The 12,772-nt window shown below is 50.1% G+C and overlaps 2 protein-coding genes across 2 annotated transcripts; both read right to left on the minus strand.

Annotated features, from left to right (window-relative positions):
* Nucleotides 1-1,409: 1,409 nt before the first annotated feature.
* LOC122375023 lies at nt 1,410-3,103 on the minus strand. The gene is made up of 3 exons (XM_043354163.1): nt 2,869-3,103; nt 2,355-2,450; nt 1,410-2,202 (listed from the first exon to the last, which is right to left on the minus strand). Exons 2-3 carry the CDS (start codon nt 2,419-2,421, stop codon nt 1,508-1,510), a joined length of 762 nt encoding a protein of 253 aa, XP_043210098.1. The 5' UTR covers nt 2,422-2,450; nt 2,869-3,103; the 3' UTR covers nt 1,410-1,507.
* Nucleotides 3,104-6,338: 3,235 nt separating this feature from the next.
* LOC122375025 (serine-rich adhesin for platelets-like) lies at nt 6,339-12,268 on the minus strand (the record flags this gene model as incomplete). Its single annotated transcript, XM_043354166.1, has 2 exons — nt 6,339-9,566; nt 9,963-12,268. Coding segments are annotated over 2 exons (5,027 nt in total), but the record flags the coding sequence as incomplete, so codon positions are not given.
* Nucleotides 12,269-12,772: the final 504 nt, after the last annotated feature.

Raw genomic sequence — 12,772 nt, forward strand, 5'->3', positions numbered from 1 at the left:
TTATGTTATCAATACTTGTATTTTTACTCGCCCTCTGAAATCCTATGGCGAACTTTTCCAAAGTAGTGACGTTTTCAAAACGGTCATGCAAACAAACACTATCACAGCAGGCCTGGAAGGACTAGCGATAACAGGCAGCCCACACGAATCTGACCGCACCTTCCGTCCCGGCCCGGCCCGGCGTCCGCCACTCCGGCGATAGGAGGGTTACATCCGTCCTTGTGAATCCACTCGAACCCCCCCGGCCCCCACGCTTTCCTTGCTGTCCTGGAAGACCGCCACCAGAGAGGCGGTGGTGAGGACAGGTCCTACACCCTCTCCCGGTCGACCGTTCGAGCGGCAGAGCGGACTGTCCAATCCGGACATTTCCGTCCCACCGGGACAGTCTCTGCCGCCGCGGTGCAACGTCGGTGGTCCGCACAGTCCAATGTCTCCGCCCTATCCTATTATCCCATAGCTCTGCGATGGCCTCTCCATGTCGAGAGAGAGAGAGGATCAATAGCCTCTCAACAAATAGAAAAGCGCTAGGAGTAGTAGACTGTACCGCAGTACACTGCTGTCGCGCGGCACAGTCGACCCGCAGGCGGCGGCCAACTCGTATACGGAACGCGTCTTGTATTCCCGTCCGGGGCGTCATATGCGATTAACCAAGGCCAATCGTAATAGACATTAGACAATGAGCCAGTTAAGTCGCGACTTCCAATACAATCCGCCTCTAGCTGTTCGCTCTGATAACTATTTGTCCTAACTATTGAAACTATTGAACTATTGAAAGGTGTATGATGAATTGATTAATCACATTCCTTCCGGAGATAGCAGGGTCGTTTGAGTATCGCTTGGTTATATCGATTAAATGCTAAATGCAATATTACTTAGACTTCAAGGCTTCTGTTATTCAGAATAACTACTCTCTGAACGAATAGTTAGTTTTTGATGGACAAGGATGGCGTTTTCTATGACACACACATAGGTGATACATTGTGGGACCCCTTGTTGTTGGCTTATAATGCCTGGCTGTCTGTTTTCTTATTTTCAGCTCATCTCAGCTCACAGTCAGTACTTTTTTGAATAATTTATTTAAATGTTATCACAAACATTCATTCAAGCTGGCAGCGACACTTGGTGCAGTTGCAACACATATTTTCAAAGCAATCAACCGGCGCAGACGCATCACAGTATTCTCGGCGAATCAGGAAAGCACATCGCGCCCTGGACGGTCACCCTGGACGCTGCACCGTCACCGCGGCCGCTCGGGTCGGAATGGAACCGACGGGAGTGCCGCGAGGACCTGCACGTCCGGCGTCGAGACCCGTTTGGAGCAGCTCTCATCCCACCCCAGTCCCGACGTACTGCACTCATTGGCGACATGTGCACCCTGGGTTCGACCCTGTCAGTCCGAGTCACCAAACTCTGTACGCCTGATGACCAGTTCCGCGGCGGGATCAGCGATGTGGCGGCCCTCGTCGCCCCCTGATGTCGATCTGATGATGGGTGAGGGTTAGGCCGCCTAGCTCATGTGTCCGCCCGACTTCTGGCGCTGTGCATAGATGGCCAGCCCGGCGATGGCCACCACCGCCAGAGAGAAGAGCACGCCGAGCGCGATGGTGGCCGAACGGAACCCGGAGTCGTCCGCGGGAGCCGGCGTCGGCGGGTTGACGTACTGGTCGACGGTGTCGGACGCCTTCTCGCCTTCCGTCTCGGCTTCCGTGATGGAGGCCTTCACCTGCTCCTTCATTGCGCTGTCCAGTGTGATTTTGTTGTCGCTAACGCACTGGGTGGTAGCGGTCAGCTTCAGGTTGCTCGCCTTCAGGCTTGTCAGGGTCGTGTTAGAGAACTGCTGAGTGGACACCAGTTTCAGAGCGTCCTGCGCCTCGTCGACGGTGGCTTCGATGTCAGCATACTGGTTGCAGTTGTCGGCAGTCTTGGTCTCCAGCTCCAGCGTGAGGAAGCGGCGGGCGAAGACGAGCCGCGGCAGGCCCTCCTCGACCGTGTCGGATGAGTCGCCCGTCGGCGAGGGCTCGTCCGTCGGCGGCTCGCTGGTCGGCGACGGCTCGTCCGTCGGCGAGGGCACGCTGTCGATGGCCTTCGAGAGTTCCTGCAGGTTCGTGTTCATGGCGTTCACCTCGGTCTCGATGGCAGCCAGGACATTGAAGTCTTCCGACAGCTTCACTGTGGCCTCTGCCGACAGTCGCGCCGCTGAGGCTGCCAAAGAAACAGAAGGGTGTCGGACGCAGCTCGGATAGACAGCTAACTACTTGTGACAGACTGTAGCAGTCATTCCAGGGAAACGCACGGATACACACGCGTTTACACCATCTACCAGTGTTTCTATTGGTTACTTTGCGTACACTCACCGGTGTGGGAGAGCAGGAGGAGGGAGAGCAGGGCCGAGCACTGCCGGCTACATCCTGGTGAACCCATGGCGCTGGCAGCGAGAGTTCGCACGGTTCCTGCGAACGGGGAAATGGTGCTTCAGCCCATGTAGCTCAACATGGGGAGGCAGCTGCATAGGTCACACACTAGTGGGTTGAAGCTGATAGATTATTGGAAAAGCAAACAGTTGTAATTTAATTGTAATAAATATGTGGATTACATATGTAACATGTGAAATATGTACGATTTAATTTAATTGTATGTATTTTGAAGTTTAAGCTAAAAAGAAAAATGACGCACATTGCAGTGGATCGAAGGTATTGTCCAATGCTATTTGAAGAATAGCTACGTCAGCCCTCAGCTGGTATATGTGTCAGGTGTGGAAACCTGCCCCAACTCGGCCGGGTGGCTGAGCTGGCTCTCTCTCTCTCTCTCTCTCTCTCTCTCTCTCTCTCTCTCTCTCTCTCTCTCTCTCTCTCTCTCTCTCTCTCTCACCTGGTCTGCTGGTCTCCACGGGTCACCGGCCAGATCGACACTGTGGCCGGACCGTCGGCGACAGCCTCCTATATCGACACCGCGATTTAGGATAGTATGACGTCTGACTCGACGCAAGGCAGCACGCTCCTATCTCTGTGAATGTTTCCGAATATCTTGATAAGATAGGTGTGAACGCGATTGGTTTATAGGCGCCCGCGCCCGTGACAGGGGTGCTGACTCAGACTCGCTGAAGTCCTCCTGGGTAGAGACAAATAGCGATATCGGTGAGCCGATATGGGGGCGGGAGAATTGGGACTGAAACCCCTTCACGTCCTGGAATTAAGTGCGGTGGCCAGCAGCATTGCTTGTCAGGATGGATCAGACTACAATGAGTAAACTTGTCAGGAATGCACATTTTGCATAAATGCCCGAGTGACGCTATTACTAATGCATAATTTCAACTCAAATTGTATTTGCTATTCATTTTGACTTTGACCTGATAAGGTTGCATGATTTAGCGTGGAAATTTAAACCTTGTCACCTGATGGCAGCGGTGTCCGGATGGAAATTTGTCCCCCATTCGGAGTTATTTGGTGCTTTATTCTTCATCGCTCTACTGGATCTAACAAAAGCTAGGCTCGATGTTAATGATCCCTTTACCTGAGCAGACCTTGTTGTGCAGACTCCGACCCCTACCTGCCGAGCGTACAATACCGGGTCGCAGGAGAATGTAAATTCTAAAGCTAGCGTGCTAGCAAAGCCGGACACGGTCTGCCCCACTCACTGACTTCAACTGACTGCGGCCAATGCCACTCCCACCAACCGCGGACCATCCCCGTCAGAAGTCTCAAAATACCGAGTGCCGGAGCAACTCGAACCCGGGCTTTCACTACCAGGAGTCCAGGAGTCCAACGCTCTACCAAGTGATTGACCCCACAGTAAAATTGAAATATTTGTTTATTGTTTGTGTGTATTTATGAAGCCAATGTTCAGGAAATGTGCTGGGAATCGTTATCTCGATTATTTTGTCGCTTGGTCAGACCTGTAGGTGGCTGGTGCCGACCGATGTAGGGGTCGCTACTGGCTGGGTGTGACGGAATGAGCACTTGTCACATAAACTCACCCCAAACTATTCGCATTTGCTTGATAGCACATCCAAGCGAACATTCTTAAATATTTCTTTCTGTACTTATCTTACGCTTAGGCGCATACTATTTTTGCATGGCGACTAACGTAATGGGTTCGCTTCGTAATTGAGCATAATTAAGCGGCCAGCGAATAATTCGTTATGCTTAGGCCAACTGCTTGTTTGTTTGTTTTTGTGGGGTGCGGATTCTTTTGGCCTGAAATGGTCACTGCGGAGCTATGGGATGATATAGGATAGGGTGTAGACTGTAGACATCAGACTGTCCGAACTACCGACGGCGCGCCGCAGCGGCAGAGACTGTCCCGGTGGGACGGAAATGTCCGGATGGGACAGCCCGCACTGCCGCTCAAACGGTTGACCCGGAGAGGGTGACCGTTTATCGAAGAATTGCCCTCACCCCAGATTGGATGGTGGGAGTGATCGCCAGCCCATAAATAAAGGCATGGGGTGCGTGTGGATGGGTTTGTCCTGAGGAAAGCAAAGATGTATGGGTCAACTACTAAACAAGCGAACAATGAACATATCCAGCGCCCTAGTCGCTGCAAATACGAGTGAATGGACATTTGAGTTTTGACCCCAGTACTCCCTGTGGGTACCGAGTCAGGCCCTGCCCAGACATTAAGCTCACACCCCTTTTTTAGGTAACGTGGTTGTTTTACACACGATGCCCGGGCAAAATCATGCATGTTCTTGATTCCGAATACTGCGTGTAATTGGTTTTTACAATAATTTAGCTGCTGTATCCCGTTTGCCCCTAGCGGAGAGGCTCGGAACATCTATTTTCAATCATCGACACTAGGTGGCACTGGTGCACACAATGTAGGGACTGACCCTGCTGTATCTGTATGAGCTGAGAAACCAAAATACTTACCTATGGTCAATACGTTGTCACCTGAGACTTTTCCCGCTGACCCTACGAGAAAGAGGACGGCTTAGGCTAGGGTAATGATGTAATGCCTGTCCCGTAGCTCAGTTGGTAGAGCATTGGACTCCCGGTAGTGAGAGCACGGGTTCGAGACGCTCCGGCGCTCGATATTTGAGACTCCTGACGGGGACGGTCTGCGGTTGGTGGGAGCAGCCGCAGCCAGTTGAAGTCAGTTGAGTGGGACAGGCCGTGTCCTGCTTTGAAGGGCACGTTAAATTTTGGTATATAAATCCTCCCGTTACCCGGAATTGCGCGATCGGACGGTAGGGGTCGGGGTCTACGCAACAAGCTCTGCTTAGCGTGGGCTCCGGCTCTGTCAATCCGTCCATTCAAACATTCAAGCTAAATTTATAAAGAAAAAATGCCTAGGACTCTGCTCTTGTCCCTAGGTTGGTACTTATTGGGATAATATTTAACTAATCTTTGTAAGGGACTAGGGAGAGAATTGGATCTCAGGTTAATGCGCAGTGCACATATAAAATAAGATAAATTCAGGTGTAGGTATATTTATGCCAATTTATTGCAAGGTTTCTATGCTTATCAATTGCGCATTTTGGTTCCTATGCCTTGACCTAGAGGCTGGATTGCCTATAAGTAGGATCAGCTTACGAAATCAATTGAATGAAATAAGTCATTACGCCATTCATCCGAAGCCTGTCATACACATTATGAGTTTCTGCGTGCAAGCAATCATTTTCTATGAAGACAAGTAAGTGTAGCTTATCATCGATAGTTCCGCCTTTTGATGCTGTCGTAGTGTCCATTCTGGGTGCGCGAGTCCGCGGGTGGCTCAGCGGGCCCAGCTTCTACGCATGCCATGATGAGAGCTCGGCCTCGACCAGGATATGATAGGGGTTGTAAACTGGCTCGGCGGCCGCTCGATAAGATACACGCTGATAGTGTGCCGCGCGTCAGGTCGCTGAGGTGGTACCGTGTCAGGGCGGGGCGACAGGACCAGAGGCTGAGCTCCCCGGTAACGCCGACCCCGAACTGACCGGATGAGTGGCAGTTTGGGGCTGGTAATGGTGCGCTGCAAATGATTGGCTTGCAGTGTCTTGCCTATAAGTTTTTGTATTTGCTCTGACAAATAGTGTTTGAACGATACGGCAAATAATCAGTATGTATTGTTTGAACTTTTCAGTAATTCAACGACGTCAATTTGCGACAATGAGCTAGAACGGTCTGTGAGGTTTTTATGTCCATGCTTGATTATACTTCTTGCCATATTGGGTAACCTTGGCAGTTGGCTTCAACCATATTGGGTAACCTTGGCATGCGTGTCGTAACGTTTCGTGTTACGGATTTTGCCTCCCTCCTACCCCATTTCTTTACTCCAATCATTCACGCCTCGATATAGCAATTGTAGCTACTGCATTGCTTGTTGGGTATCTCATTTATTGCCATAACAGCACTGGTACGAATTCATACGATTATTATATATATGTTCAATATAGTACAATACAGCGAGGTTCACATGCGTCGGCAATAAAGCAGGGCTCACATGCGTCGGTGAGCCTATACCGCGGTTGGCTTCATTCTTTGCCGTGGATGCCATTTTCCATTCACCGATCGGTCACTACAATCACCGTGCTGTAATGGCTCCGTTACTTCTAATCAGCGCATAGTCACTGCTATCCGACCTTTCAGCTATCACTGAGTCAGTTCTCAGTCACTGGACGGCTACTGTCACTGGGTCACTGCTCGATCACTTCATTCTACAAGACATCACCGAGTGACTTCCAGGACCTGCTGACCCACTCGTCGCCCCTCAGTCAGCGGGCTGCGCGGTAGACGTTATGCATTTACATGTTATACAGGCGCTATATGTAGAACTCTCGTCGCGATGTCTGCTACGGCTCGATGCCTGGCCGATCGACCAAGTGCGCCCGTGGAATGGCTCCGTGGTAAAGTAAGTCAAAGTTGTCAGGCTCGGGGACGGGCGCGCGCCACCGGCCGGCCGAACCATCGTCCAGCTCGGTGGTGTGCATGCTGGTTGGCCGGTGGCCGGCGTTGACCCGGCCCGTGACGGTCGGCCGGGGTCGCCGGCGGCGCGGCGGGGTGCGCACGGAACGGTGCACCGTCAGTGCTACGCCCACCACTGTGCCCACGGCCAGCAAACAGCTGAGGGCGATGAGAGCGATCACAAACGGAGAGCTGAGAGCCAGCGAGGGCAGCGGCGTCGGCGTCGGGTTGGACGATGTTGTCGATAATGTCGTCGGCCTTGTCGGCGGACTTTTCAGCGTTCTTGATGGACACCTGTACCGAATTCTTCTGGTCCCCCGTTAGCACAGTCTGACTGCTTTGAACACAGTTGACTGTGGTGTTGACATTACTGGTGCTATTAACGAGCTCGTCCAGCGTTTCTTGTGTAAACTCTTCATTGGCCACCTTTTCTAGGGCTCGGCTGGCTTCGTTCAGCGTCTGATCCACCTGGTGTGGTGTCGGACATTCGTCGGACTCTGCTAGCTTACGCAGCAAATTTAGCATACGAGATACTCGCGCAGCTTGAATGGCAACTGATTCTGGTTCAAAGGATCCCATGTGTGTCGGTGTAGTCGATTCAGAAGTGGAAGCTTCCGTGGGTGTTTGGGTGATCGATTCCAAAGTGGAGGCCTCCGTCGATGTTTGCGTCGTCGATTCCGAAGTTGACGGCTCTGTTAATGTTTGAGTGGTTGATTCCGAAGTGGAGGCCTCCGTTGATGGTTGAGTTGTCGATGACGATGTGGAGGCCTCAGTCGATGTTTGAATGGTCGATTCTGGAGTAGAAGCCTCTGTTGATATTTGAGTGGTTGATTCAGATGTGGAAGCCTTCGTGGGTGTTTTAGTTGTTGGTTCCGAAGTTGAAGCTTCTGTGGATTTTTGAGTGGCTGTTTCTGATGTTGACGACTCCGTGGGTGTTTGTGTGGTTGACTCTGAAGTGGTAGTGTCGGTGGATGTTTGTATTGTCGATTCTGAAGTGGAAGTCTCCGTGGATGTTTGAGGCGTTGGTTCCAAAGTTGACAGCTCCGTGGATCTATGAGTTGTCGTTTCTGAAGTGGAAGGCTCCGTGGATGTTTTAGTGGTCGAGTCTGAAGTGGAAGCCTCCGTAGATGTTTTAGGGGTCGATTCTGATGTGGAACTCTTCGTGGATGTTTGAGTGGTGAATTCCGAAGTAGAAGCCTCCGTTGATGTTTTAGGTGTTGATTCCGAAGTAGTTGACTCCTTCGATGTTTGAGTTGTCCATTCTGAAGTGGAAGCCTCCGTAGAGATTTGGGTGGTCCAATTCGAAGTGGACGGCTCCGTGGATGTTTGAGTGGTCGATTCTAAAGTGGAGGATTTAGTGTTTGTTTGAGAAGTCGATTCGGAAGGCTCCGTAGATGTTTGAATGGTGGATTCCAAAGTGGAAGCATCCGTGGATGTTTGAGCGGTCGCTTCCGTAGTGGAAGCCTCCGTGGATGGTTGAGTTGTCGATGCCGATGTGGAGGCTTCCGTCGATGTTTGAATGGTCGATTCGGTAGTAGTAGCCTCTGTGGATATTTGAGTGGTTGATTGATATGTGGAGGCCTCCGTTGATGTTTTAGTCATTGGTTCTGAGGTGGAAGCTTCCGTGGATTTTTGAGTGGTTGATTCCGATGTTGACGGCTCCGTGGATGTTTGAGTTGTTGATTCCGAAGTGGAAGGCTCCATAGATGTTTGAGTGGTCGATTTTGAAGTGGATTCCACGGTGGATGTTTGAATGGTCGATTGTGATGTGGAAGTGTCCGTTGATGTTTTAGTGCTAGTTTCCGAAGTAGAAGGCTCCGTGGATGTTTGAGTGGTCGATTCCGAAGTGGAAGTCTCCGTAGATGTTTTAGGCGTCGATTCTGATGTGGAAGTCTTCGCGGATGTTTGAGTGGTGAATTCCGAAGTAGAAGCCTCCGTTGATGTTTTAGGTGTTGATTCCGAAGTGGTTGACTCCTTCGATGTTTGAGTTGTTGATTCCGAGGTGGAAGCATCCGTAGAGATTTGGGTGGTCAAGTTCGAAGTGGACGGCTCCGTGGATGTTTGAGTGGTCGATTCTAAAGTGGAGGATTCAGTGTTTGTTTGAGAAGTGGATTCGGAAGTGGAAGGCTCCGTAGATGTTTGAGTGGTGGATTCCAAAGTGGAAGCATCGGTGGATGTTTGAGCGGTCGCTTCCGTAGTGGAAGCCTCCGTGGATGGTTGAGCTGTCGATGCCGATGTGGAGGCCTCTGTCGATGTTTGAACGGTCGATTCTTGAGTGGAAGCCTCTGTGGATCTCTGGGTGGTTGATTCAGATGTGGAAGCCTCCGTTGACGTTTTAGTTGGTGGTTGTGAAGTGGAAGCTTCTGTGGATTTTTGAGTGGTTGATTCCGATGTTGACGTTTCCTGGGGTTTTGAGTTGTCGATTCTGAAGTGGAAGGCTCCGTGGATGTTTGAGTCGTCGATTCCAATGTGGAGGCTGGAGTGTTCGTTTGAGAAGTCGACTCCGAAGTTGAAGGTTCTATTGTTGTTTTCGTGGTTGATTCCGAAGTGGACGATTCCGTGGGTGTTTGTGTGGTTGACTCTGAAGTGGTAGTATCGGTAGATGTTTGTATTGTGGATTCTGAAGTGGAAGTCTCCGTGGATGTTTGAGGCGTTGGTTCCAAAGTTGACAGCTCCGTGGATCTATGAGTTGTCGTTTCTGAAGTGGAAGGCTCCGTGGATGTTTTAGTGGTCGAGTCGGAAGTGGAAGCCTCCGTAGATGTTTTAGGGGTCGATTCTGATTTGGAAGTCTTCGTGGATGTTTGAGTGGTGAATTCCGAAGTAGAAGCCTCCGTTGATGTTTTAGGTGTTGATTCCGAAGTAGTTGACTCCTTCGATGTTTGAGTTGTCCATTCTGAAGTGGAAGCCTCCGTAGAGATTTGGGTGGTCCAATTCGAAGTGGACGGCTCCGTGGATGTTTGAGTGGTCGATTCTAAAGTGGAGGATTTAGTGTTTGTTTGAGAAGTCGATTCGGAAGGCTCCGTAGATGTTTGAATAGTGGATTCCAAAGTGGAAGCATCCGTGTGTTTGAGCGGTCGCTTCCGTAGTGGAAGCCTCCGTGGATGGTTGAGTTGTCGATGCCGATGTGGAGGCCTCCGTCGATATATGAATGGTCGATTCGGTAGTAGTAGCCTCTGTGGATATTTGAGTGGTTGATTGATATGTGGAGGCCTCCGTTGATGTTTTAGTCATTGGTTCTGAGGTGGAAGCTTCTGTGGATTTTTGAGTGGTTGATTCCGATGTTGACGGCTCCGTGGATGTTTGAGTTGTTGATTCCGAAGTGGAAGGCTCCATAGATGTTTGAGTGGTCGATTTTGAAGTGGATTCCACGGTGGATGTTTGAATGGTCGATTGTGATGTGGAAGTGTCCGTTGATGTTTTAGTGCTAGTTTCCGAAGTAGAAGGCTCCGTGGATGTTTGAGTGGTCGATTCCGAAGTGGAAGTCTCCATGGATGTTTGAGGTGTTGATCCCGAACTGGACGTCTGCGTGGTTGGTTGAATGGTTGATTGCGAAGTGGACGGCTCTGTCGATGTTTGAGTTGTCGATTCTAATGTGGAGGCTGGAGTGTTTGTTTGAGAAGTCGATTCGGAAGTTGAAGGTTCCATTGTTGTTTTAGGGGTTGATTCTGAAGTGGACGATTCCGTGGGTGTTTGTGTGGTTGACTCTGAAGTGGTAGTATCGGTAGATGTTTGTATTGTGGATTCTGAAGTGGAAGTCTCCGTGGATGTTTGAGGTGTTGGTTCCAAAGTTGACAGCTCCGTGGATCTATGAGTTGTCGTTTCTGAAGTGGAAGGCTCCGTGGATGTTTGAGATGTCAAGTCTGAAGTGGAAGCCTCCGTAGATGTTTTAGGCGTCGATTCTGATGTGGAAAACTTTGCGGATGTTTGAGTGGTGAATTCCGAAGTAGAAGCCTCCGTTGATATTTTAGGTGTAGATTCCGAAGTGGTTGACTCCTTCGATGTTTGAGTTGTTGATTCCGAGGTGGAAGCCTCCGTAGAGATTTGGGTGGTCAAGTTCGAAGTGGACGGCTCCGTGGATGTTTGAGTGGTCGATTCTAAAGTGGAGGATTCAGTGTTTGTTTGAGAAGTGGATTCGGAAGTGGAAGGCTCCGTAGATGTTTGAGTGGTGGATTCCAAAGTGGAAGCATCGGTGGATGTTTGAGCGGTCGCTTCCGTAGTGGAAGCCTCCGTGGATGGTTGAGCTGTCGATGCCGATGTGGAGGCCTCTGTCGATGTTTGAACGGTCGATTCTGGAGTGGAAGCCTCTGTGGATCTTTGGGTGGTTGATTCAGATGTGGAAGCCTCCGTTGACGTTTTAGTTGTTGGTTCTGAAGTGGAAGCTTCTGTGGATTTTTGAGTGGTTGATTCCGATGTTGACGTTTCCTTGGGTGTTTGAGTTGTCGATTCTGAAGTGGAAGGCTCCGTGGATGTTTGAGTCGTCGATTCCAATGTGGAGGCTGGAGTGTTTGTTTGAGAAGTCGACTCGGAAGTTGAAGGTTCCATTGTTATTTTCGTGGTTGATTCCGAAGTGGACGATTCCGTGGGTGTTTGTGTGGTTGACTCAGAAGTGGTAGTATCGGTAGATGTTTGTATTGTGGATTCTGAAGTGGAAGTCTCCGTGGATGTTTGTGGCGTTGGTTCCAAAGTTGACAGTTCCGTGGATCTATGAGTTGTCGTTTCTGAAGTGGCAGGCTCCGTGGATGTTTTAGTGGTCGAGTCTGAAGTGGAAGCCTCCGTAGATGTTTTAGGGGTCGATTCTGATGTGGAAGTCTTCGTGGATGTTTGAGTGGTGAATACCGAAGTAGAAGCCTCCGTCGATGTTTTAGGTGTTGATTCCGAAGTGGTCGACTCCTTCGACGTTTGAGTTGTTGATTCCGAAGTGGAAGCCTCCGTAGAGATTTGGGTGGTTAAGTCCGAAGTTGACGGCTCCGTGGATGTTTGAGTGGTCGATTCTAAAGTGGAGGCTTTAGTGTTTGTTTGAGAAGTCGATTCGGAAGGCTCCGTAGATGTTTGAATGGTGGATTCCAAAGTGGAAGCATCCGTGGATGTTTGAGCGGTCGCTTCCGTAGTGGAATCCGTGGATGGTTGAGTTGTCGATACCGATGTGGAGGCCTCCGTCGATGTTTGAATGGTCGATTCGGTAGTAGTAGCCTCTGTGGATATTTGAGTGGTTGATTGATAAGTGGAAGCCTCCGTTGATGTTTTAGTCGTTGGTTCTGAGGTGGTAGCTTCTGTGGATTTTTGAGTGGTTGATTCCGATGTTGACGTTTCCTTGGGTGTTTGAGTTGTCGATTCTGAAGTGGAAGGCTCCGTGGATGTTTGAGTCGTCGATTTCAATGTGGAGGCTGGAGTGTTTGTTTGAGAAGTCGACTCCGAAGTTGAAGGTTCTATTGTTGTTTCGTGGTTGATTCCGAAGTGGACGATTCCGTTGGTGTTTGTGTGGTTGACTCTGAAGTTGTAGTATCGGTAGAGTTTGTATTGTGGATTCTGAAGTGGAAGTCTCCGTGGATGTTTGAGGCGTTGGTTCCAAAGTTGACAGCTCCGTGGAGCTATGAGTTGTCGTTTCTGAAGTGGAAGGCTCCGTGGATGTTTTAGTGGTCGATTCTGATGTGGAAGTGTTCGTGGATGTTTGAGTGGTGAATTCCGAAGTAGAAGCCTCCGTTGATGTTTTAGGTGTTGATTCCGAAGTGGTTGACTCCTTCGATGTTTGAGTTGTTGATTCCGAGGTGGAAGCCTCCGTAGAGATTTGGGTGGTCAAGTTCGAAGTGGACGGCTCCGTGGATGTTTGAGTGGTCGATTCTAAAGTGGAGGATTCACTGTTTGTTTGAGAAGTGGATTCAGAAGTGGAA

Source organism: Amphibalanus amphitrite, unplaced genomic scaffold (assembly GCF_019059575.1).
Source record: "Amphibalanus amphitrite isolate SeventyFive unplaced genomic scaffold, NRLGWU_Aamphi_draft 001759F_arrow, whole genome shotgun sequence".
In the NCBI taxonomy this organism is placed as follows: Eukaryota; Metazoa; Arthropoda; class Thecostraca; order Balanomorpha; family Balanidae; genus Amphibalanus; species Amphibalanus amphitrite.